Source organism: Thermothelomyces heterothallicus (assembly GCF_042370625.1).
Source record: "Thermothelomyces heterothallicus CBS 202.75 unplaced genomic scaffold P884_scaffold_5, whole genome shotgun sequence".
NCBI classification, from domain to species: Eukaryota; Fungi; Ascomycota; class Sordariomycetes; order Sordariales; family Chaetomiaceae; genus Thermothelomyces; species Thermothelomyces heterothallicus.
In genome coordinates this window covers 859,024-883,081 of record NW_027192566.1, presented here as the reverse complement: position 1 = coordinate 883,081, position 24,058 = coordinate 859,024, and the positions used below count along the sequence as shown (strand labels likewise).

The following is a 24,058-nucleotide window of genomic DNA, read 5'->3' as shown; positions in this document are numbered from 1 at the left end:
GGAATTCTCCTTCAGGCGGGAGTTCACCTTCGGGGGGGAACTCGCCTCCCTCCTCTGGTAGAAACTCACCCTCGCCTTCGGGGGGGAATTCGCCTTCAGGCGGGAGTTCACCTTCGGGGGGGAACTCGCCTCCCTCCTCTGGTAGAAACCCAACCTCGCCTTCGGGGGGGACTTCGCCTTCCTCTTCTGGTAAGATCTCACGCTCACCCTCTGGCGGGAACTCCCCATCCTCGGGAGGGGCTTCGCCGTCCCCGTGCAGGAACTCTTCCGCTTCCGCGTCCTGCACCGGGAACTCCGCTTCGCCTTCGGGTAGGAATTCGTCGTCAAGGCCGCGCTCCCCGCCGTCCTCCATCCCCTCCTCCATCTCGGCGACGTTCTCGGCGCCCTCAGGATTTCCTTCCTCAGCATAGTCACCGTCCTCGGGGAAACCCCCTTCGTCGAGCTCGCCATCCTCGGCGATCACACCATCTTCAGCGGCGAATTCTCCCTCCTCCACATCGAGGCTACGCTCGCCCTCCAGAGCTTCCTCGTCGGGTATTCCGTCTTCCACGGCTTCTAGCGGTTCTTCGCCGAACTGGTCGCCATCAGGAAGCTCCTCGTCGACGGGTCCTTCCCTATCAGCCAGTTCTTCCTCCTCGGCGAGGTCATCATCACCCAGGCCGCGCTCGCCGTCTTCGAGGGCGGCTTCTTCCTCCGCAGGGTCGTTCTCCGGGACTTCACCATCCTCAGGAACTCCTTCCCCTTCTTCTTCAGCCAGTTGCCGCTCTTCCTCTTCAGGGACAACCTCGCCGTCCATCATGTCAGCTCCCTCTAACGACCCCTCTCTGTCTTCGCCCTCGATGCTCTGCTGCTCGGCATCCTCCCCTACCGCCTCGAGACCGTCTTCGGCCTCGCCATCGCCATCCTCCTCGTCCTCGCTTTCCCACGATAAGTCATGGATCATGCCAGGCGGGTTATACGCGGCGGCGGCGGGTGTGTCAAGGATCGCATAGGTGTTGTAGGGGATTGTGGTATGGCCGTCATCGACGTAGGAGAACTCTGACTCAGCTTCTGTAAAGTCCTCGTCCTCTCCAAGGATGAAAGAGTCGCCTTCGTGGTCGTTTGCGGCAGAGTTGTCCCCCTGTGTAGGGTGGTGCAGAAGCTCGGCGTCGAAAGGCCTCTCATCTCCCGCAGCCCGCTCACTTTCATCTAGCACCTCCTCACACCCGGCCGGGGCATCGTAGTAGGAACCCAAGTCGGGCTCTTGATAATCACCGGGGTCTTCAAGGCCGCGTTCTCCCCGGTATTCCCCATTGTCTTCCTCGTAGTCGTCGCTGGCGTAGTCTCCAATCGTAAACCGGTCAGTTCCAGCTGCCTGATAGTCGGGTTGGAGATAGCCTTCCTGTCTGACTTCCGGTGGCACGGTCTCCCTGTCGCTATCGCCGTACTCGTGGTCTTCTGGAAAGGGTGTCAATCCAGCGGAAGGTGGCGGCAGCGAATGGCGGTCTGTGTCGATAACCATGATTGGCGGAATGGGAGGCTTAGCCGAGGGTTCCTCGGGGCCCTTCTTTTGAGCGCCGTCTGCCGCAAAATGCCTCTTGACGCAAGGGTTCTCTCGCCTCCTCCTGCCGTTTTTCCGCGTGCCGTAGCAGTCATCTTTGGTGTGCTGCTCGCCGGCACAGTCACGATGCCACTCCAGACTCCAGTGCCATGGGCCGCCCTCGGCAACAACGCGGCCGTTCCATGTCCCGAGGTAGACCCAGAAGGGATTGATGACCCAGCTGTCTTCGGTGAACGGGCCACCGCATTTCCTGCATTCCATGTCTTCCATGTAATCGGGGACCATTGGGGCCAGAAACCCGTTGATCGGCCCATCCCTATCGAAGGCGTTGACGTGCTCGCAGGTGCCGCACCGCCAGTACTCGGGCGTCTGGTCGAACTCGCCAATCGGCCGGCGTTCGAGAGTCGCGATCTCGCGCGTGCCCGAGGAATCGACGATCATGCATGTATGGCAACCGGCGAATGGGTGGTCGCATTCCTTGCACGCTTCGAGGGGCTTAAACAGACTGGAAGTCGCCCAGCACCGGCAACATTTCCGCCGGCCCGGCACGCCTATCCGTTCCTCCTCGGTGAATTCCTCTGGCGACTTCGCGACGGGCAAGGAGAACTGCCCCCGCACAAAAGGTATCCCCGGAGCCTGTTGGACCTCAACATTCTCCTGGTGGCCACAGGGCCAAACGTATTCGATCAAGTTTAACGGGTGATTCGTCGGGTTCATCGTCGCTGCTGCATCGGCATCGACTCCCAGCTGCGATCCCAAGACGTTTGCTTACGGCTGGTGTCGTGTGGATTCCTTCGAGCAGCGATCCAGACTCGTCGAAGTTCGAGAAAGCAGCAGAGGGGCGCGCACGAGATGGCCTCGAACGTCTTAAGGGACCGGGTGTGAATCAGCTTGTTCTACGTGACGCTGAATCCCCATGCCGGCCAGGCGACCTGGCGTCCGCCGCGGTCGAAACATTGTGCTAACTTCATAGAAGATCCGTTTCGAATCACAAAACGGGTTGCCCGTCGTGGCGACGGCCGCTTCAGACCTGTCGGTTGGCCCATGTTGGTGACCAGTGGTGCAAAACCCTAACCCTGTTTCGCCCGAGCTTGGTCGACTGGGCGCTTCGGGGCCGTCAACAGCGGCATTTCGTGAACAGCCCAGCCATCGTTGGTTCATCTTGGGTTAAAAAAATGGATGACCATCCACTCCTTATCGCGCAACTTTGGTTCCGTCATCACGAAGGATATGTGGGCTGTCTCAATTGTACCAACCGCACTACCCGATAGACGACAGAATGACCCAAAGATTGTGCAGAATCAATGTGTAGGGTCGACCCGTTGGATAGCGGTCGGCCCCGATCGCGCGGGATCTACGCGCTCGACTCTTCGCCGTGAGCTTGCTCCGGGCTGAGCTGTTTTGGTTACAAAACATTTGCCAAGTTGTCTCGTTGGGGTGAGGTGGTGGGGTGCCCGATGCACGGGTCGGGCGTGGTGGGTCGTGGTTTCTGGCTCTGCCGAACGACCGCTCTGGCGACCCAGGAATGGGGCTGTCAGCGCCCGAGACCCTGCCGTAGGCGGATGTGATTGGACGGACACAAATCTCTGCAACGGATCCACACACACAGTGCCAACTTTCAAGTTAACCAATCCTTCGCTCGACTCTGACGTCGATGCATGCTCAAGTATTTGAACCGCCCCCGTTCAATCAATGCCGGGGTTGCTGGCCCGACCGAGCGTCGTCATCGCTGGCCTGGACTCATTTTCTTGATTTCTGGGTCGAGGGCGCGTTCGATCTCTTGCGCTCTTGTTTCCTGGCTAACGGCGTTGCGCTCATAGCCTTTTCTTGTGGTGCGTTAATTAACAACTTCAATCACTCAACCTGATTGGATAATTCCAGATGTTGTCATTTTTGAGGACTTCAGCTTTGCTTATCAAGCCAGTTGCTCATACCAGACACATAGGCAGCTACTCTCAGTTTTCTGCTGTTGTCTGCCTCCTTTCTTCTTCTTCTTCTTCGAACACTCCGCCTATGAGTCCCAGCGTTCTATGCTGAAGTTGACTGCGTCGAGCCCCATCTGATACAGCTCACACTTACCGCCGACTTCCGCCGACTCCCATCCCGAATCGGATGTCGGCGCCCTCTCATCCTCACCGACTGCTCAATCGTCTTATGCAAGCAAGCTCGGACAAATGGGGAAGGCCGAAACAGCTTCCCCTCTCTGCCGCGCCTCCGCAATATTCGAGGACTCGATGTGATGTTACATGTTGGTTATCCAGAAGCAATGCCTTCCTCTCTTGCCGAAACACAACTTGCAGCGAAGTTACGAAGCAACCCGCCCTCACCATCCCCGGGCGGTGCGCTTGTCTGATGCTACCCTTGACCGCCTCTTAACAACACGCATTTGATGAGCCCTTGTTCCGAGTCTATCACAAATGTTTTGTGGTGGCGTGCCAGTATCAAGGAGTGGTCAAGTGATTCAGTAATTATCCCCAAGACAACCACCCTTCCCCCCCCCCCCCCTTTCTCACGGGTGTTTCCACCAAATCGCCTTAGGCCTCGTTCTTGGTTCTCGCCCATGGTATGTTCTCATCGACATGTTTTACAACAAATTTGTCCTATTTATGCACATCTCTTGTTGGACATGGTAGTGTTCACAAATCCTCCACTTGTCACTGGAGACCTAAATATATATTCTCCCGAATAACAAGGGGTATGCGGACCATCATTTGAGATGTACTACAGTCTATCCACATGTACCTAGTAACATACGCCTGGGCCTTATATCAACCCGTCATTGCGCCCCTAACCTTCTGATTTAGGGTTGTACACGGCATTATAGACACTCCGGAGGAGTTCGGTGTCGCGATCTCTCGCTCTTCCGGTATCCCGATAGCTCCGAGTTCATCCTTGGAGTTAATATGGTCCAGCGTAAATGGACTGCTACCCTGATATGCAATGTCCTCTTTCCAGCCTGTAAAACGTAAAACGGGTTAGGTCAAGAGTTACCACGTGGCCAACATATGTCTCGCGGTCAATCGGTTGTAACGATTCGTGTTTGAAAGCTCGCAAAACTCCGCGTTTTGCGCTGTTATCTGCCACCTCTCTTATATGTGACCCCTCTTTATCCGTCGCAGAGCCGGTGAGGTCGAGCAGGCAGGGGTTGCGATCTTCATGTGGGCGTTCCAGTCGGTGTCCAGAGTTGCGATCGGTGCTCGTGGCGGAGATCTCGGGGCGCCGTGGTGCCGGGGCCGAGAAGACTAGATCGAGGTAATCACCGATAAGCATCGTCATTGACCCATGCGACCCCTCCAGGTCCCCTAGCATCTCGCTTTTATATAATACCACTACTTTCTATACAACGATATCCTTCAATTTCAACGTGCTTTTTTCACCTTCTTTTCGACCCCTAAGGCCGCAAGAGATCTCTCGTTCATAAACCCCCACATCACACAAAACAGATCACAATGACTCAGGCGGCGGATAGAAAGCCGAAGCGTCGCTTCTGGCTCCTTACGTCACCCCGCACCGCCTCCAACTTGCTAGTGAAGATCTTGAATCTGGACGAGCAGGAGGTGCGACCTGGACCGATGAGAGGCGGCTATTTCTTTCTGTCGGCTGCGCTGGAGCGCCTCAATCGCCTCGAAACACCTATAGGCGCTTGGACGAAGGAGGATCGCGAGGTAGTAAACAAGGCGCAGCAGGCCGCCTTCGACGCGCTGCAGGACTACGTCGAGGCGGCCGAGCGGGAAGGCCAGGGCGTGTTCGTCAAGGAGCACGCCTCCATGATGACGGACCCCTTCTACGAGCACAAGTACACCCACGGCGACGACGCCGTGTCGGGCGAGCCGGGGATGCTCGTCGCGCGCGGCGTCGACCGCCCGACTCGCTCGCCGCTCAACCTCACAGCGCTGCCGGACGAGTTCCTCAAGACGTGGCACCCGACTTTCCTGATCCGCCACCCGGCCGTCATGCTGCCCTCGCTCTACCGCACCACGCAGGCCGACCTGGGGGAGACCGGGATCAAGCGGCGCCGGGAGGAGGGACCGCTCAAGCCCGAGACGACCATGAAATGGATCCGCACGCTCTACGAGTTCTACGTGGCCCACTTCCCCGAGGACAGCCCGTGGCCCATCGTTCTCGACGCCGACGACATCATGAAGACGCCCGAGCTGGTGGCCAAGTACGCCCCGCTGGTCGGCCTCGACCCGGCCAAGCTGCGCTTCTCGTGGGAGAGGGTGCCGGAGGAACAGCTGAAGGCCATGCCCAAGGCCGCGCAGGTCATGACGAGCCACATCAGCACCACCTCCAAGATCGACCCCTCCAAGGTGGCCGGCGACATAGACATCGACACCGAGGCCGCCAAGTGGCGGGCCGAGTTCGGCGAGAAGGCTGGCAGGAACATCGAGAAATGGGTCAGAGACATGATGCCCGATTACTTGGCCATGCACTCCAAGCGGCTGAGGCTCGACTGAAGCGCGGGCTGCCTGCATGGGAGTCACTTGTCTGATGTCTAAAGCATCTTATGATACCCTTACGGGCAAAATGGTTTACCAGCGAGCAAAACATTATTTCACATCATCATTGTTCTACCTGTTTGGTGAATCTGTAATCGGAAACTCCCTTTTTAGAACCAGGTTCGGTTTCTCATCATTGAGCGGTAATTATGTAAACAAGCGTTATTAGAGCCTGTCATCGTGCTTCGACAGCTCGTGGCTGTCTCACCATCCTTGCCTCGGCGGCTGAAATTGAACGGTGCGGGTAATCCATGACAGAGGATTCTGGGGCGAGTGTCATCTGGGATCAAGGGGCATGTCAAACAACAAAAACAAAAGAGAGAAGAGGCAAAAGAGAAGGCATTCATCGTCTGCCGGGAATTGAGCCCGACGTGGGGGTCGAACCCACAACCTTGAGATGCACTGGGACTTAAGAGTCTCACGCTCTACCGATTGAGCTAGCCGGGCGAGGCTATCTTGCGTTGTTGGTGTTGCGGTGTGGCGGATCAGAGTTTTTGTGCGGGGCCGTGATGCCCCAAGGGTGGAGGGATTTCCGGCTTTAGCGTTTTGTAAACGTGCCAGTGTGGAGATGGGAGGGCTACAAAGAGAGTATGTCATTTTACATATTACATATGTGTAAAAGGCTAATTACTGTTATTACAGCTCGAGTAACTTCACTTATGGACCTATGTATGCTTTTTTTCGCCTACTCGAGATCAGGTCCCTGCCAGATATTATCTGATAATTAGTAGCCATGAAAAGCAGCATTCCAAGCCAATCTTTACCGACATGAGAACCGAGACTCACTCCAGCCAGCACTTCGCAAGTTCAAGGGCGTTTAAGTCCTTACTGGTAAAGGGAAGCAGTATGTTTGACCCTTTATTTTACACGATACGCGCCTTAACCTCGCGTTGACCAAGCAAGAGAAGGTCGCGCAGCCCAAAACCCTTGTTCCAGCCCTTTCCCTGCTCCCTAGCCTCCTTGATCTTCCAGAAGATGGTACCCTGCTACTGTAAGCTTAAAACCAGGCAGAACCAAACACGATACCACTTACATCATATGTCTGCCGGAGGTCCTCCTTGGATACGCGACCGTCCTTCTGCAGCAGCAGCCACGTAGTGCCGAATTCAAATATGGCAGCGCCCCACTGTGTCCTCCCGTCAGCACACTTTCGCCGCCCAAGAGAAGCATGAAAGGGAGAAAAAAAGAAATAAAACATCTGCGGCATACCCCGAACGGATCAGCAGCGAGGCGATTCCCCTTAATCATATTCCACAGCTCGCCCGCCGACAGCGACCCGGCGCCGCGGACATCCCATTTAGAAAACATGTCCTCAAACATCTGGGGAACGAATCTGCCCTCCTTGTCATAGACCCCTGAGTCAGAGCCATGCTGCCACCTCGTTAGCAAGAAGTCCTTCTTTATAACTGACGATGCGACGGGAATTTTCCAGTAGGGGTAGGTAGGCGGTTGAGAAACGATGTTTAAAATGAAGAACTTACCTTGGCTTTGTGAATTCCACCGACGTAGACGCGAAACCACGGATCGGGCCACCAGGAGACGGCCAGTCGGGTGGGGTAGGAGAAGTTGACATTGATGATCACCACCGCGAGCAGTGAGAAGAGGATGCTGAAACCCAGGTCCCGGAACCCGACATACGTATCCCATGGGTAGATCTGGCCGTCCTGGTCCCGGTCCCAGAATAGCACGTGCTGCTGCAGTACCGTCTAATACCCCCCCCTCGTCAGCTAAGCCAGTCCAGTTACCGGTACCATAATCATCGCAACAGAGACAGGGCGGCCAAAAAAACTGGCTCAAAGATATGTTGATATAAGAGATGACGTACATGATCCCGCATTCGACCGTTCTTCGACTCGGGGCTTCCGTTGGGCGCATATGTCGACACGGCCAGGTTTGCGCGGGCCACGGCGGGCTTCGCAATGAACTCGCCGGCGCCGGTGGCCTGGCGGCGCTGAAAGGTCACGGGGGCGGCAGGGGCAGTGTGGTCGAATGGGAGGGTGCCCGTGTCTTTGCCTCCCTGAATTGTGACCGGACGAGAGGTGGTTGAGGGGGAAGAGGCGTGCGGAGCCATGGTGGGCGATTGTGCCGGCACGCGAATTGACAACGAGGAAAGTTCGGTACTTATCGTGGCTTAGTCGTTCGAGACTTGTGTGCTACTCTGTCTAGTTTAGGATTTCTCATCTCCGGGGGAAAGCAAGAATATCAGTATTGCGGTCGTGGTCTTTGTTTGCACCAGCTATGGCCAGTTTGGCCAATTTACAAGTAATCTTGCACCGGGATAGAGTTCCGCAAACGTTTTCCGTAGTATATACTTGTTCCTTGGTCGCTGACACGATCTAGGAGGAGGCTTGAGGCCTAGAGGGCGTGTTTGTGACGTCACGACCGTCTCGCCCCGCGTTCCATGACTTCCGTTCAGGGGTATCCGATAGCTGATCATCACATGCAAATGCAAGAATGGTTTAACCTTATTGCCATATCTGCTGCTTTGTCGTCTAGTTTTTTTTTCTAACCTATAAGGTTACCCAACGGACACACAATCACATCAAACCAGACCTCGAAACAGCACGCATTGCTGAGAGCCCAGGGCACCACCAGAATGATCAGACTCATATCAACTAACGAGAATGGTCAAGAGGCATTAAAGGACCTATATATATCCTCCAGAGCAAAAAAAAAAAAAAAAAAAAGAAAAAAATCTATACAGCACGCATATCAGAATAGCGACGCCCGAGTACAGTGTTATCCCGTTGGTCAAGGTACAAAAGATAGGTAAATGATGCCAAAAAGTGACTCGGATACCGGGAATCGAACCCGGAGCTGTTGAGATGATTCACTGCTGAGCAATGAGAGTCAACGATGTTAGCCATTACACCATATCCGATAATGGTGTTGCTTGTTATGGGTCGGTCGCAACGGTCTCCCCATCAGCTCTGCGCGGTTTCGTGTTGTGGAGAGCTTGTGGACCCCGAGGGTTTTGCCCCTAACTCCGCCGCCCTAGCAACAAACAGATGCGAGGAGAGTAAGTGCCACAAATTGCTCAAACAACAAGAAACACTGGCAAGTCAGGCAAGGTGGCCGAGCGGTCCAAGGCGCCACGTTAAGGACTTCATCCTTAAAAACACACTCGTCAAGAGTTCCGTGGTCTCGGAAGGGGCGTGAGTTCGAATCTCACCCTTGTCAACTTCTATTTTGCGATCCTAATAGATTTAAATTTTTCTTTGCCGTGTCGTTTTCATTGATTCTTCCCTCTCATTAGACACGGTATGTATGATGTTGCTAAACTAACACCGTTAGGTTGTTATTCTCTTTGTTAAAGGAGCCCTGTTTTGCAAGGAAGAGTCTGCCTTGCATGAGACACCGAATATCAGGGAAATGTACGAGTCTCAGAACATCCTATCAATCTACTGCCGTCAAGTCGTATGCAGCTGAATGTGACCTAGCTACTACGTAAATAGAGAGGACTCTTGCTTTCCGAATATTTTTGTGCCATAGTGCGACTGGCCTTTGCCTTATAAGGTAGTCGCTCCAGAATAGATCCACTAACCAACACTTCTAATTAGGTTGGTGGGGTAATTAACCATCTACGGATTACACTTTTAGTAGCAAATCCAAGATCATCTCGGAACGATCTGCCCAGTGGCGCTTACATATTACTCCCCCTATCGCGCCCTATCTAGTACATACGACCATAGGCAGTAGAGAACTCGGGATCCCGTCCGCTCTCCCTTAGATAAGCTACTGACCGCCGGATTAGTACTCAGGTCGGTGACGACTGGGGAATCCCCGGTGTTGTATGTTTTTGGCGCTTTTTCAAGATATTTTTGTTGTTATCACAACAAAAACGTAGGGCTTAATTATTCTGCGTACCTATGTAAACAGCGGCAGGTAGGCCCGAAACTTGCTGTCTTTAATCAATAGAGCTACGTTTCTAAACGAGGAGGAATATAGGGGAAGAGGAAGTGGGGAAAGGAAAACGTAAATCCCCCAGATAAGGTAATGAGCTACGGTGTTTGAAGGCGACAGAAACTAGGTGTGTAATATTTCTTGGCACTCAGTTCCAAACCATCGGATTGAGAGTCACTGTCATGAACGAGATAAAAAGCCATAGAGAAGAATGATCCGGACGGTACTCGAGAACGAAGGGGTCGGCACCATGCTCTCTGATGCTACCGTGATCGTTGTGCCGTAAGCTGTCGCCACGAGAGACGCCGGTATAAGCTACGAGGTGATTTGGCGCTGCCCTAACAGCCGCGTCGTCTCTCGAGGCGGAGACGGCACCAAGACATGGGTTTCCGGACAACTTCGGAATGGAGTGGTTATCTGAGGAGGCGTCTGGAGAGACTTCCGACGGCTGATGGGCCGGAGACAGGGTGTACCGGCGTACGTGCAGCACCCGGAATGACTCGTTAGTGCGTTTGCCATCCAGGTCGGGAGCAGGGCTCAGATCCTTATTATTCGGCCTCTTTCTAAGGACGGCCCGGGGAAGCTTGGCGGCGAATACGTTGCCTCCTTTGAACCATCTTCGAATCGGAGACTCGATGGGGGAAGCCTCAGATTCGGTTTCCGCTTCCTGTTCGCCTTCCGCTCGTCGTCGACGACGCCGGGACCCGAAGATGCGCGTGGTCCTCCTGGTGATGTTGTTGCTAATGCCCGCTGTATACGTGGTGTTACACGAACTATTTGGGACTGTGGACGCTTTATCATCGACATCCGCCTCGTCCAGGGGACCAGACGTGGGAGTGGTAACCTCGTTTGTTGTGTCCATCTCTGTTCGTTCCCACTGATGGCGACTGGCCCTTAGGAGTGGTAAGGGCGACACATCGCCACCCATGGCAGTGAGGTTTCTGCGTAAGCTCGGGTTGCGCTGTCCGGGCGATTGCGCACGGTCATCACGATCTGGGCTCCCCCGGGGGCCGTAAAATCCTGGATATCCCGGCATGCTAGCCGTAGGGGAGCGGTTGCTGAATTCTGGTACGTCGTCCCTGAGCACTTTACCAAGTACGTCATGCTGACTGGAGATGAAGTCGCAGGGGTTCGGGAAGCCGACGCCGGTAGATCTCGGCGGCGATGTAAAAGCAAACCAGTCGTCTCCGAGCAGCCCTGGAGAACCGTACACGTAGCCCTAGCCCACCTTTTCTGCGCCTTGATTGCTTTCTTGCAGGTACTCAGAGCGCTACAAACCGATATGTCGACAGATACCCGAGAGCCACCGCACAGAGCATGGTCCAGATGACCGGCCCTAGGTACGAGAACGAGTCCACGGTTGTAGCCAAGTCAGAGACAATAGGCTCGGCTTTCCTCCAGTCATTCCGGAAAAAGTGGCAAAGGGCTAATTATCTGGGTCTGGAGCCGCTGGAGATGGTCCTGTCCGGGGCTCGTCTTCTCCCTCCGCCGGACGGCCTCGGTGAAGAGGCCGATGGCTTTTTCAAACTCAGTTCTCCGGATGCTATCCCTGGCGAGATCCTCGAGCCTGTTCAGACAGAGCTCCTCAAACTCCGCCTCATCGTCCTCGTCATTCTCGACCTCCTCCTGAGCAGACTTTGGGGGGGGGGGGGGGGGGTCGATGCTCCAGCACCTCGGACGGGTTCGGTATAAGCGATCGTAGCCCGATACGGGACTGCGGACCACAGGGTCGGGGGGCGGCGATGCCGCCTCCACGACTATAAAATCTCCCTATTCCTAGCAACTTAGTAACTAGGACAATCCTCTTCCTATCTATCTCTCTATTCCTAGCTACTTAATAACTAGGATAGTCATCTATCTATTTATCTACCTATCTACCTATCTACCTATCTTCTATCCTAACGACTTAGTAACTAGGATATTTTTCTATCTATTAACTCTATCTTTATTGAACTAATTAGTTAGTACTAACCACCAGGTAGTCCTAGAGTGCTTCTGAGGGCGTTTCTGGGCAGCCCCTTTTGGCGGCTATAGGTAACGTATATCTGTATGGGAAAGGAGGGAAAAGGAGGGAAAAGGAAGGAAATGTAGTAAGTTATACGTTGACCCCTTTCCCTCTTTTTCACTGTTTCCCCCTCTACTTCCTTATTTTCCCCTCTACTTCCTTATTTTCCTCTCTATTTCCTTCTTATTACTCTCTATTTCCTTTTTTTCACCTTTACTCCTTCAGGTCACGGTATTCCACCTCTCTCAAACGACCTCGAAGGGAATCCCCGCCATGCCGCAAAAGAGATTGTCAGTAGATGAGGCTGTTGAAAAACTTGTCCAATTGTCAATGGTAATAGAGAGCTGTCAGAGCCTCACTCGGCGCCTTATAGGTAAGTCGATCGGTTTAGTGCGCTCCAGTAGGCTCTTCGGGGCCGGGACGATCAAGCCTTTTTTGATAGGGTTCGCTACAGGACGGACGCGTTGGCTGGGAATCAGTCCGGACCGAGATGGCTCGCCCCATACTGTAGAACAGGTCCGAGGCAACCAGAGGTACAGGACGATAAGAATTGATCCTATGAAGTTATTGAAATCGGTGCAATATTGGGCAACATGTAGTATGTCAAATAAAGGTGGTGGCGCAGCTCGGCAACCCAAACCCAACGTAATAAGCAGGAGTTGCAACCACGTGTTCCCCTGTTCAAGCGAGTGGTTCGAGCGCGAGGCGTCCTTCCAGCACGTCCATTGGCATTGCTACAACATCACAGCCGACAGGTATCGCTTCTCCAAGTATTAGTTGTGGCTATCTGGAACGTAGTATATCTGACTGGCCTGTGTCTGATATGGGGACCTGTGAAAATTCCATTCATACTATATTACTTACTTACTTCCCTTGGGCTCCTCCTGTTTTGCCGGGCAAGAAATTCCTGACACTTCCGCACACAAAAGTCATGTTCTTCCCGCGACAGACGAACAGCACTACCTTCCTCGTATGACATGCCGACAACCTGTTGAATAGCTGCTTCCACATCTTCCATGCTGTTATAATTTGAGTGCCAACAAGACGAGACAATATGGCCGAGTACACCGTCGTCTTCAGTTGGTGGGTACTCCCCCCGGAGTAGGGCCTCGTACATTCTCCTAAATTCCTCAGGCGTCTCCCACTGGCCATAGGGTACCTCTCCAGTACGGATAGTGTAGATACAGGAACCGATAGCGAACTGTTCATGCGCAGGGCCGGCGGCTGCATTCTTACACGGGCGATAGAAAGGGTATGTCGCTACCTCAACCTTGCATCCCCGCTTCTGAGCCCGCCCGAAGTCGCAGACCTTAACATGTTCGGTCTCGTCCAGGAGAATGTTTTCCGGTCGCAGGTCGCCGTGGAAGTAGTCAAGGCTCTCGAGCCAGGACGCAGCGCTTGCGATCTCCTTGATCCAGGAGAATTGCCGTTTCTCCGGAATGGGAGTCGCTAATCGGCGGCTGAGACGCCTTTCTAGAGTGTCGGGCTCGAACCTCAGGAAGATAGCCATATCCGTGGATAAGAAATACTAAACGATGTTTGGGTGTGGTGGTTTGGTGGCCAGTGCTTCGTATAGAGCTCGCTCTCGTAACATTTCCGGATCCTCTGCCGTCCTGGCCTCCTCACCTGCGGTGCTGTTGATGATGCGGTGTGCGATCTTGACGACAATGGCGGTATCTGGAAGTCGAAATATATGGCCATATCCACCGCGATTAAGATATACTGTCCCGCGGAAGGGATTGAAGAGCTTCCTTTGCCCGGAATGTTGTGTCATTGTGGGACGTCATAAGCCCGATGGACCTGATGGAAGGGCTGTGAAAAATTAGAGGATTGTTTTGGTCGCCGCCTGATGCTATTGATAAGCAGACCTTCCGTCACGTGGTGTATAACGTCAATCATACCTATGTCGGCTATATACCAAATTCGGCCACCAAATCTCTATAGTAAGTGGTCACAAGTCCGGGACCGCCCCTACGTTTCCCAGCCACCTACATTTTTACCACCAGACTTTAATACAGGATATCTCAACAACTACAAATTGTATAGAAAAACTGTTTACATTAGATAGTAGCCCTGGTTCTAAGCTTCAATATTTTGTATACTACCCCCTGGCTTTTTTGACTATAGCTAGCCAATATCGCATTCCCTAGATTAGCCTATTAATTAGCCCCTACTTAATAGCCTACCATGCCTCCTATAGGTACTTAGTAAACTCTTTACTATCTACCCTGTTCTACCTTAAATTCTATAGATCTAGGAATATCGTATATAGCCTCTATTTAAGAGTTGCCTATATATATTTAATAGGGTTTAAATTAGGGCTATATATAGGCTATTTAATCTAGGAAATCTTCTACGCTAGGAGCTACTATTCGGTCGATTTAGATATATAGATAGGAGCATTATCCTACTAAAAATGCTAGGTCTTATTATAATAAGGTAGAAGGCCCTCTTATAGAGCCCTCTAATATAACTAGGATATATAGCTATAATGTAAAGTACTTAGATCCCTCTCTATAATAATAAGCTTACTCTAACTACCTACTTATATTACCCTTATATTATAATAATAATATTTACCTATATATAGTTCTTTAAGTTGATAAATCAGTGGTTATACTTCTTAGAAGGAAAACGGAATACCTAGGTAATCGGATTTAAAGTATTATTCTAATAGGAATACTTATTAGAAAAGATAATCTAAGATTATTAGAAATATCTAATAAAATAAGTATACTATATTTAACTTACCTATATTAGTTTATCTATTTTTCTAAGCTAATTATATATAAAGTTATACTAATCTTTTACTACCTCCTTTAATAAGGGAATCCTCCTTTTGGTACGCTATTTCTATAGATAATAGGCTTAGAGGTATCATCAGATAGTTAAAGGTAATACTTTCTTCCTAATTACGTTAATTAGAGCCTTCTATACTATACGTCGGTTTTTCTTAACTATCAAAAGGATATACCGTGTTTCTAAACGTGAAAGAACCTCTAGACGGCTACTTCAAGGTTAGGACTTAAAAGTATAGTAATATTTCTATAGTTTAATTATATAGTAGATGGTATATCGAGATATACTAAAGAGGGTTACTAGGGATTGCTTGCTTTGGCTAGTAGCTATAAAGCTATAAATAACCATTCGAATATATAGGCTTAATTCCTAGTTTGGCTAGTAGTTTACCATCAATTTGTATATAAAATCGTATAGATTAAGGGCTATATCGTTAAATTATAAGATGTTAAAGAAAAGGTAGGATACGTGTAGGTATCGCGAAACGCGTTTAAGTAGGTGGGGTGGTCCGGGATTTTTGACCCCTGATTGTACCAAATTCAGGGGTAATATATAGCTTATATGTGACGAATCTCGATCCCCTTACCACTGAAAGGGACTTTCGGACTAAAGGCTTTGCCAGATAGGGCGAGGTTTGGTAAAGCCAAAGGGTTCATAACAAGTGCTTGAGCAAGTGTTCATACAGTTATTGCCGGGTAACTGCTTGCATTGCTTACTAGAGAACTCCCGAGTCCTCCTGAACGAGCGACTAGCTAGCTAATATACTTTTCTGGTTCCTGCAGCTCAGGTTGGGTCGGTTCGATCCTAACTGATCCTTCCGTTGGTGGCTTAGTTCGGATCGATCTGATCCTAACTGATCCTTACTTCTCTTGACGCTGATTGGTTCTTCTGAGCTCCCTTGCTTGGTTGGCCTGGCGGGAAAGGTGGCCCAGGCGGCGTTCCTATATGTATGTTTTCGTGACATTATAACACTAACAAAGACATAGTCAATTAAAGCTATTTGTAAGCTAACACTCCTAGAGTTAGTCAAATATAGAGTAATCTATAGGTATCTCCTTTTATATTAGCTTTATAAAGCCTACCTTCCCCTATAATACTATATACTATACCTTTTACTACTATTCTTCCTCCTCTTTTATAGCTTTCTTATCTATCTTTTCCTAGATATCTATAATAATAAATATATATACCTTATTAAAGTACTTCTTAATACTCTTTTTCAAACTATTAGTCTTCCTCTTAATAAGCTTTTAGTTTAGAATATTTAATATAATATTATTTATTTAAAAGGTTAGAAAGTCTTATTTTAGATAGGTAATTACCTTCTTTGATAGGCTATTATAAACTCTAGATAGTTCTTCTATAAGGCTATTAAATTAAAAAAGTGTCTTCTTACTATTAGAATAGAAAGATACCTCCTTTTCTAATATATCTATATTACTATTACTACTACTAATACTATTACTACTACTATTATAATAGTTATATTTAAACTATAGTTTAAAAGGAATTACTTAACTATCCTTGACTCTTTTAGACTTCTAATGTAGAAGGTAAGCCCCTAAATTAGCTATCAAGGTAAGAGTAACAAAGGATATAATACTAGGAATAGTATTATAATAATATATAGTTAAACGACTACTATATTTAACTAGGGGGTATATTAGAAGCTATAGACCTTCTAAAAGTATTAGCTACATATATACCATAGCTATATAAGGCTGTTTAACGTATTAGCTAGTTCCTTTGTCTATAAATATTACTCGTTTTTGTCCCCTTTATAGATAGTTTAATAAGGCACTTTTCCTTCCGTCAAGCCACCTACTATAGATACTATTTTCAACGCTTCCCAGAGCTCCCCACTGCGTTCGGCAGTACGTGCCAGTATACTGAGAGGCCTCGTGCTCCCTATTAGTGTAATTAGGCTGTGCCTGCAGCTTACTTGCCGCAAAGTTTCCAGGATTCCGGATCCGCCCACTACAGCGCACCAAATCAAATTCAAGAACAAGCCGCGGCGTGCTCTTCCGTAGATAGATTCACGTACAGCCACATGACGCGCATCTGCTACCGATTATTGACTTACCTCTGCAACATACTTATTTGTAGTCGAAGATTCCTGACCTTTCGTTAAGTTATTCGTAAGGTTGGCTGCTGAGCAGTCTTCGGCCTTGGAGAATGTCAGTAGACAGACCTGGAGTCACCGATAATACTTAAACGGCTTCCGAAATGGACAGACAGATAATTGCTATGCCGAATCAATAATAATTAGCGATAATTAATCGCACTAGAGGCTTCGAGCGAGTTTCAAGGTCAGCCAAATGGCCGATGACAAATGTGATTTCGCCTTATGAACCCCATCCCCTCCCACTATTCTCTCCTAATTCACTCCGTTCGCTCTCGGCTCCAGGAAGGCTGGAGTGTAAAAATGCCAGCCACGGTTTCGCGCGAGACGCTTGATGATTGAGCAAAACAATGTACCGCACAACCCGAACAGCGCCGGCAACCAAAACGGCGACCACACCCCTACTAGACGCCAAGATCGTGTCACCGTCAGGAGTCTCACCAGGCAACGCTTCGAGTTTGTATTTCTTTTCTTTTCCTTTTCAAGTACTTATTTATGGTGACGGTCAGAGGTGAGCTGGAAGTCTAGACCTAGGCTCTTGGGCTGGGCAGACGTCGTGCAAGCTTTCGGCAGATAATGCCATTTTGCGGGTCATGGAAGACGAGGTTGCCTTTTCTGCCAGCATTTGAATTGCACCAAGCAGCAGAATTCCATTAGTGGTCTTGATCCGCAGCTACTCCCTACTTGGCGGCCTAATACCGTCATGGAAAGTGGCAGTTGTGCTGCTGTCAGGGGCAAGCACGACCCTGGAGAGGTCGCGGTTGTGGGTCGCAAGTACTCTGCGTGACGGAGAATATCCGATTTTGTGTGCTCCTGACGCTGTGTATCCAATTGCATCCATGCTGGTACCTTGCCTAGCACGGAGCATTCACGACGATACCGTGATGTTCATGTAACGTTGGTTGTTAGGTGCGGGGATCTGGGGGCACCTAATTATCACTTGCCTATTACTTGGCAAGAGGGGAGACAAACCTTACCGTCACACGCATTCATAGCAGACACCCTTGTCAGATCTTTAGTGTTGTTTGTAATGAATGAGTTGCCAATTTGTTCCTGCCTGCGCGGAAAGATACATATTTTGTTTAACCGCAAGCTCCACAATCAACATAAAGTACCGACCGTCGCCATTCCACCGAGACCCTTCTCTTGTGCCTAATTATTACCTTACCCGAATTGTTAATTATGTGTCTACCGGGCACCCAGGAGGGAATTGTACTCACTCACTCTCCGAGAGAACATCAAATCCAGAAAACAGAATGCGGGCGAAAAGGGCGGCCATTGCCCTTTTCCTAGCTTGGCCGGGCATAACACGGGCAGCGTCCCTCGTCTCTTTTCCGGGGAACACGGCCGCGATCCCATCGTGGGAACTGCAGTCTTCTGCGGAGGCCGGCACCGACCTCGAAGGTCTTTCACAAGTTGGTGTCGATACAAAGTCATGGCACCACATCAAAACATCGAGATGTACGCTCATGGGCTGCCTAATCGAGGCCGGCGTCTACAACGAAGATCAACTCTTCTACTCGGAGAACCTGCGCAAAGTCAACGAGATGCAATTCCTGGTGCCATGGATTTATCGCAGCGAGTTCTCCCTGCATCCCGGCCCGGGCACGCACTTCTTCCTGCAGACCCACGGCATCTCTTCGCGAGCCGACATCTTTCTGAACGGCAAACGAGTGGCCAATTCTTCGGAGCAGGCGGGTTCGTACGTTGGCCGTATTTACGACATCACCAAACAGGTCCACAGAGAAAATGCGCTGGCAATTCAGGTGTACCCGACCAACTACTACTACGACCTGGCGCTCGGATGGGTGGATTGGAACCCATGGCCGGCCGACAACGGCACCGGTGTCTGGCGGGACGTCGAGATCAAGCAGACCGGGGCGGTCATGCTGGAGCCGTTGCGGGTTGTGACGCACTTGGGGTCGAAGCTCGGAGATGAGCCAGCAAACGTGACCCTCAAGGCCCAAGCACATAACCTTGAAAACTTCCCCGTCACCATCACGGCCACCGGCCACATCGTCCTGGACCCCCACTCCGATATTAACCAACAACACCACCACCACCACCCCCCTATCACCTGGCACCGAACGTACACGCTCCCACCCCTTTCCACCACCGAGCTCGCCCTCTCCGCGACCATTGCCGACCCCCAGATCTGGTGGCCCCGCCAATGGGGTGGTCAACCGCTCTACACCGCCGCCTTGACCGTCACCACGCGCGGCACCACCACGCCGTCCGACCGGTCCACGGCCACCTTCGGCCTGCGCAGCGTCGAGGCGAGGCTGAACCCGGCCTACAATGACACCACCTTCCACGTCAACTCGCGCCCCTTCCAGGTCCTGGGCGCCGGCTACTCCCCCAACGTCTTCCTCCGCGCGCCGCCGCGGACCGCCGCGGCCGACTACACGGCCACGCTCCAGTACGTGCTCCACCTGGGCCTGAACACGATCCGGCTCGAGGGCAAGGACGAGCACCCGGAACTGTACGCGGCGGCGGACCGGCTGGGCGTCATGGTGCTTGCCGGCTGGGAGTGCTGCGACAAGTGGGAGGCGTGGAGCTACAACGGCGACCTGACCATCGACCCGGTGCCGGTCTGGGACGACGCCGACTACGCCGTCGCGCGCGCCGCCATGGCCCACGAGGCCCGCATGCTCCAGCCCCACCCCAGCCTGCTGGGCTTCCTCATCGGAAGTGACTTCTGGCCCGACGACCGCGCCACCGCCGGCTACCTCGACGCCCTGGAAGCCGCCGACTGGGCAGCCCCCGTGCTGGCCTCGGCCTCGACGCGCGGGTACCCCGAGCGGACCGGTCCGGGGGGCCTCAAGATGGACGGGCCGTACGACTGGGTGCCACCGGGGTACTGGTGGGACACGGAGCCGACCGAGGAGAGGCTCGGAGCCGCGTTCGGGTTTGGGTCCGAGCTGGGCGCGGGCGTGGGCACGCCGGAGCTGGGATCGCTGAGGCGGTTCCTGAGCGAGGGGGACCTGGAGGCCCTGTGGAAGCGGCCAAACGTGAGCCTATTCCACATGTCGAGGGAGACGTCCCAATTTACGACGAGGGTGATCTACAACGCCGGGCTCTGGAACCGGTGGGGCACCCCGGCGAGCCTGGAAGACTACCTGATGAAGGCGCAGCTGATGGACTACGAGGCCGCGCGGGCTCAGTTCGACGCCTACACGGCCATGTGGAACGCCGAGAGGCCGGCCACGGGCCTGATATACTGGATGCTCAACAACGCCTGGCCGAGCCTGCACTGGAACCTGTGGGACTACTACATGCGTCCCGCCGGTAGTTACTTTGGGGCAAAGGCCGGCAGCAGGGTGGAAAATGTCGTGTTTGACTACGTCAGGAGGGCGGTCTGGCTGGTCAACCGGTCCCTGGACAAGAGCGGGAAGAGGAGGGTGCAGGTGGACGTCATGGATAAGCATGGTAAAGTCCTATACAAGCACACGACCATCACCACGACTGTTCCAAACACGAGCAAGAACATTCTTTCACTAGCGGGACCTCTGGGCAACATCACCGACGTGGTGTTTTTGCGGCTGGTTCTCTACGATGCACAAGGGCAAGGGCACGCGCTGAGTCGAAACGTGTACTGGGTTGCGAAGGAGCCAGATGTGCTGGACTGGGACGAGTCGGACTGGTACTTCACGCCGGTGACCAGCTACTCGGACTACACTGCACTGAATAGCATGGCTCAGGCAGACGTCACGGTTCACAATGTCTGGCGTGGTGCAGGGGTTGACGTGACGCTGGAGAACAAATCTAAGGTGCCAGCGTTCTTTGTCAGCTTGACGCTGGTGGATGTACACGGGAACGAGGTCCTGCCGGTGACGTGGGAGGACAACTACGTTACCCTATGGCCGGGTGAGAAATTGACACTTCGGGGGAGGCCACTGAGGGCAGATGCAGAGCCGTGGGAGGTCATTGTGAGAGGAAAGAACGTTGAAGGAAAGAGAGTCCATCACCGGTGACATACATGAGAGAAGACCAGCATTACATGGATAGCCTTAATGGTATAGATCCTAATTACCGAATGAAATCACTCATTAGCGAGGAAGTACTCTGTGAGTTGGGTGAGCATATTCCCTAAATTCATTCTACTGGGGGTTGCATTAGAGGTACCTCACGTGGAACAACTGCTAAGATTCAATTTCGCAGCAAGAATCGTAAACCCACTCGTTTTCAAATATTATTATTCATGTGAGACATGTCATCTGTCTGTATATGGGGGGCGGCTACTTGCCCACTTCACCAAACACGGAAGACCTAGGCTTGGTGAGCCACCATATTGCCTTTGCATGACTATTTCACACCCAACGTGAAACGATGCTCTCGAACCAACGAAAAAAGGATGCGGCAAAACTTGGTTCGCTGCATGTCCATTGTTGTGTTGTGGCCGTCGGCAGCTGCAGGCGGTGTGCTCTTGGGTTTGGTACCAGAGCGAACAATCACAACAAGGAAACTAGCCTGCCCGGCTAGCTCAATCGGTAGAGCGTGAGACTCTTAAGTCCCAGGTTATCTCAAGGTTGTGGGTTCGACCCCCACGTCGGGCTCAATTCCCGGCAGCGATTGCCAATATTTTTCTAAGAATTTTTGCCGTTTTTCGGCCACAGGATAGCAATCCCCTACGAAGCAGACTTCCCGGCCATAATTCGGCATTTATAAGTTCTGTGTTTTTAAGGTGGATTGGCAGGCATCATGCACGGCACAACCCAACTTCGCTTCCCAGGAAGCATAACACTATGACAAATCCCTTCCCCGTATCAATATTTGTCCGGTGAACATGCAGCTTGACGGAGTCCTCCCAAATATGACAAATCAAGATGCTGGCCAGGGGGCTCCCGGATCTGTTCGGTAAAGAGATTCTCCAAAAAACAGGAGCGTGTCATCCACTCTCATCAGCGTTGACCTGGCCCGAACTCCAAGAACCCCACCCTATCTGTGCCTACATACGGATCCGTACATAAGTCGTCCTCAAAACCTGTCGGCGTTAAGACTCCACTATGACCAGAACTGCCCAAAATTCTTCTTCAACTAGCCGCGAAAACCTCGTATTACCGAGTCGTGGCACTATTATAGTAGTGTGAGATAAGGAGAAAATAAAGTCCTCGGCATAATTATGACTACGTGAATATTAGAACCACCGTCTCCACCATTGTTGAAGACGACCCACATTCCACCGCTTTCTATTGTCAACAATGACGTCTTGTCCCTGACCTTAAGCGGCTTATTCGAGAGGGGGCCCATAGCTGCCGAGCAGGTAGAAGCGGGACAATGAAGGTATATATATTTCTGAAGACAGACGTCTGTAACACGCGAGCACCAAAGACTCTCATCAACACATCACAACTTCCGAACTTGTTTCACGCTGTCATCCTGTCCACTTCCCTCTAATAGTTCGCACCACGCTTACCACAGTACATCCATCCATCCAAACCATGTCTATTCCCGCTACCCAGAAGCAGTGGATCATCCAGGGCGCCGGCAAGGGGCTCGATGAGCTGGCCTACCAGGTCGGCCCGGTGCCCAAACTCGGTGAGACTGATGTGCTCGTCAAGTTGCGGGGCGCATCACTCAACTATCGCGACTTGTTGATTCCCAAGGTAACTTGGCTGCGTTGCCCTCCGCGACGTCCCTTCTCATTCCGTGACCCCAACCAAGATACCCACACACACACACAAATACACACATGATAATACGAACCAGCAGAGTTCTAACCTTCCCTCGTCCAACTTCTAGGGACAATACCCCTTCCCGCTCAACCTCCCCATCGTCGCGTGCTCCGACGGCGCCGGCGAGGTGGTGGCGGTCGGGCCCCGCGTGACCAAGTGGAAGCCCGGCGATCGTGTGGTGACGCTCTTCAACCAGGGCCACCAGTCGGGCCCGATCGACGATGCCGCCAGCAAGACGGGCCTGGGCGGGTGCCTCGACGGCACGCTGCGGCAGTACGGCGCCTTCGACCAGGACGGCCTCGTCCGCATGCCCGCGAACCTCGACTTCGTCGAGGCCGCCACGCTCACCTGCGCCGCGCTGACCAGCTGGAACGCCCTCTACGGCCTGAGGAGGCTGCAGAAGGGTGAGACGGTGCTCGTGCAGGGCACGGGAGGTGTTAGCTTGTTTGCGCTGCAGGTGTGTATCATCCCCCAGGATGATAAGTAGTCCTCCTGTTCTCGCTCCTGCTTCTTCTCCTCTCCCCTTAGAACGAAAAGTTTGAGACAGGGCTGACTGCTGACGATGAAACTTTTTGAACGTTGTAACGACAACAGTTTGCCAAAGCTGCGGGCGCCACCGTCATCGCCACCACGTCGTCGGCGGCGAAGGCCGAGGTTCTGAAGAAGCTGGGCGCCGACCACGTCATCAACTACCGTGAGGACCCCAACTGGGGCGAGACGGCGCGCAAGCTGACGCCCGGCGGCGCGGGCGTCGACCACGTCATCGAGGTCGGCGGCGAAAACACCATGACGCAGAGCCTCCGGGCCATCAAGTACGAGGGCATCATCTCCATCATCGGCATGCTCGGCGGGTTCCAGCCCAAGGACAACATCATGGAGGTCCTCGCGCGCTTGTGCACCATCCGCGGCGTCTACGTCGGGTCCAAGGCCCAGATGGAGGAGATGGTGGAGGCCATGGAGAAGCACGATATCCACCCGGTCGTGGACGACAAGGTGTTCACCCTGGACACGGCCAAGGAGGCGTACGAGCATCTGGTAAGTCACCGGTCGCGGATGGTTTCTTTTTGTACGCCGAGATTGTTACGGAGTACCTTGATGCTGACACGCCTTGTGTGACAATCAGTGGAACCAAAAGCACTTTGGCAAGGTTGGCATCAAGATCGAGTAATAGCAGCGGTTGGTGAATGTCGTGGATGTTATCACGGCACGATTGTCCGAATATACAAATACATCAGGATAGGGTCCACGACGTCCAAGGAAGCTGACGCTAGAGTTCCTCGGCGCGAACAAAACTATTAGTTAAATGCAAGATTGAATAATTAGCCTGTTCGGTATGCAGGACTCGCGTCAGAGCTGAATTCCGGCCGCTCTCATAAATATTTGTTTTCGACATTCCCCAACTTGTAACACGAATTAATTACTAGAAGTTCCAAGCACTGGTCATGCTGCCGAGGAGCTGTGGGGACTCCTGAGGCGGCAACGTCAGGTAGGGATGAGCCTGGTCCGATATGGCCA

General features: G+C 52.2%; 9 protein-coding genes and 4 non-coding genes across 13 annotated transcripts in view; 5 read left to right on the top strand and 8 right to left on the bottom strand.

Moving 5' to 3' along the window:
- P884DRAFT_290516 (uncharacterized protein) overlaps nt 1–2,478 on the bottom strand; it is a gene marked incomplete at its 3' end in the record, with an annotated part of 7,506 nt that extends 5,028 nt beyond the window's left edge. Inside the window, exon 1 of the mRNA XM_069444061.1 lies at nt 70–2,478. Within this exon, the coding sequence (XP_069299727.1) occupies nt 70–2,257 (2,188 nt within the window). The 5' untranslated portion in view covers nt 2,258–2,478. The remainder of the gene's footprint in view (nt 1–69) is intronic.
- A 374-nt stretch (nt 2,479–2,852) lies between these two features.
- On the bottom strand, nt 2,853–3,421 carry P884DRAFT_320520 (uncharacterized protein; the record flags this gene model as incomplete). The annotated part of the gene is made up of 2 exons (XM_069445382.1): nt 3,281–3,421; nt 2,853–3,155 (listed from the first exon to the last, which is right to left on the bottom strand). Coding segments are annotated over exons 1-2 (307 nt in total), but the record flags the coding sequence as incomplete, so codon positions are not given.
- A 1,465-nt stretch (nt 3,422–4,886) lies between these two features.
- P884DRAFT_256815 (uncharacterized protein) lies at nt 4,887–6,153 on the top strand. Its single transcript, XM_069441086.1, has one exon. The coding sequence runs from the start codon at nt 4,990–4,992 to the stop codon at nt 5,995–5,997; it is 1,008 nt and encodes a 335-aa protein (XP_069299725.1). The 5' UTR covers nt 4,887–4,989; the 3' UTR covers nt 5,998–6,153.
- P884DRAFT_107563 (uncharacterized protein) lies at nt 6,074–6,486 on the bottom strand. The gene has a single exon (XM_069437058.1). The coding sequence runs from the start codon at nt 6,384–6,386 to the stop codon at nt 6,150–6,152; it is 237 nt and encodes a 78-aa protein (XP_069299724.1). The 5' UTR covers nt 6,387–6,486; the 3' UTR covers nt 6,074–6,149.
- Nucleotides 6,403–6,486, bottom strand: P884DRAFT_t43. Its single transcript has one exon. It is a non-coding gene; the product is annotated as a tRNA-Lys (tRNA).
- Nucleotides 6,487–6,902: 416 nt separating this feature from the next.
- P884DRAFT_320517 (Caleosin related protein-domain-containing protein) lies at nt 6,903–8,110 on the bottom strand (the record flags this gene model as incomplete). The annotated part of the gene is made up of 5 exons (XM_069445381.1): nt 6,903–7,022; nt 7,073–7,165; nt 7,249–7,410; nt 7,521–7,745; nt 7,865–8,110. 5 exons carry the CDS (start codon nt 8,108–8,110, stop codon nt 6,903–6,905), a joined length of 846 nt encoding a protein of 281 aa, XP_069299723.1.
- Nucleotides 8,111–8,829: 719 nt separating this feature from the next.
- On the bottom strand, nt 8,830–8,920 carry P884DRAFT_t42. The gene has a single exon. It is a non-coding gene; the product is annotated as a tRNA-Glu (tRNA).
- Nucleotides 8,921–9,104: 184 nt separating this feature from the next.
- P884DRAFT_t48 lies at nt 9,105–9,219 on the top strand. Its single transcript has one exon. It is a non-coding gene; the product is annotated as a tRNA-Leu (tRNA).
- Nucleotides 9,220–10,090: 871 nt separating this feature from the next.
- On the bottom strand, nt 10,091–11,261 carry P884DRAFT_267954 (uncharacterized protein; the record flags this gene model as incomplete). Its single annotated transcript, XM_069442156.1, has 3 exons — nt 10,091–11,139; nt 11,171–11,175; nt 11,221–11,261. The coding sequence occupies 3 exons, from the start codon at nt 11,259–11,261 to the stop codon at nt 10,091–10,093; spliced, it is 1,095 nt and encodes a 364-aa protein (XP_069299722.1).
- A 776-nt stretch (nt 11,262–12,037) lies between these two features.
- P884DRAFT_283448 (kinase-like domain-containing protein) lies at nt 12,038–13,743 on the bottom strand (the record flags this gene model as incomplete). The annotated part of the gene is made up of 2 exons (XM_069443660.1): nt 12,812–13,743; nt 12,038–12,057 (listed from the first exon to the last, which is right to left on the bottom strand). The coding sequence occupies exons 1-2, from the start codon at nt 13,455–13,457 to the stop codon at nt 12,038–12,040; spliced, it is 666 nt and encodes a 221-aa protein (XP_069299721.1). The 5' UTR covers nt 13,458–13,743.
- A 4,327-nt stretch (nt 13,744–18,070) lies between these two features.
- Nucleotides 18,071–21,014, top strand: P884DRAFT_328079 (glycoside hydrolase family 2 protein; the record flags this gene model as incomplete). The annotated part of the gene is made up of 2 exons (XM_069445572.1): nt 18,071–20,797; nt 20,988–21,014. The coding sequence occupies exons 1-2, from the start codon at nt 18,125–18,127 to the stop codon at nt 21,012–21,014; spliced, it is 2,700 nt and encodes an 899-aa protein (XP_069299720.1). The 5' UTR covers nt 18,071–18,124.
- A 326-nt stretch (nt 21,015–21,340) lies between these two features.
- Nucleotides 21,341–21,424, top strand: P884DRAFT_t49. The gene has a single exon. It is a non-coding gene; the product is annotated as a tRNA-Lys (tRNA).
- Nucleotides 21,425–22,175: 751 nt separating this feature from the next.
- On the top strand, nt 22,176–23,934 carry P884DRAFT_328078 (alcohol dehydrogenase-like protein). Its single transcript, XM_069445571.1, has 4 exons — nt 22,176–22,474; nt 22,611–23,000; nt 23,138–23,578; nt 23,667–23,934. The coding sequence occupies exons 1-4, from the start codon at nt 22,310–22,312 to the stop codon at nt 23,709–23,711; spliced, it is 1,041 nt and encodes a 346-aa protein (XP_069299719.1). The 5' UTR covers nt 22,176–22,309; the 3' UTR covers nt 23,712–23,934.
- Nucleotides 23,935–24,058: the final 124 nt, after the last annotated feature.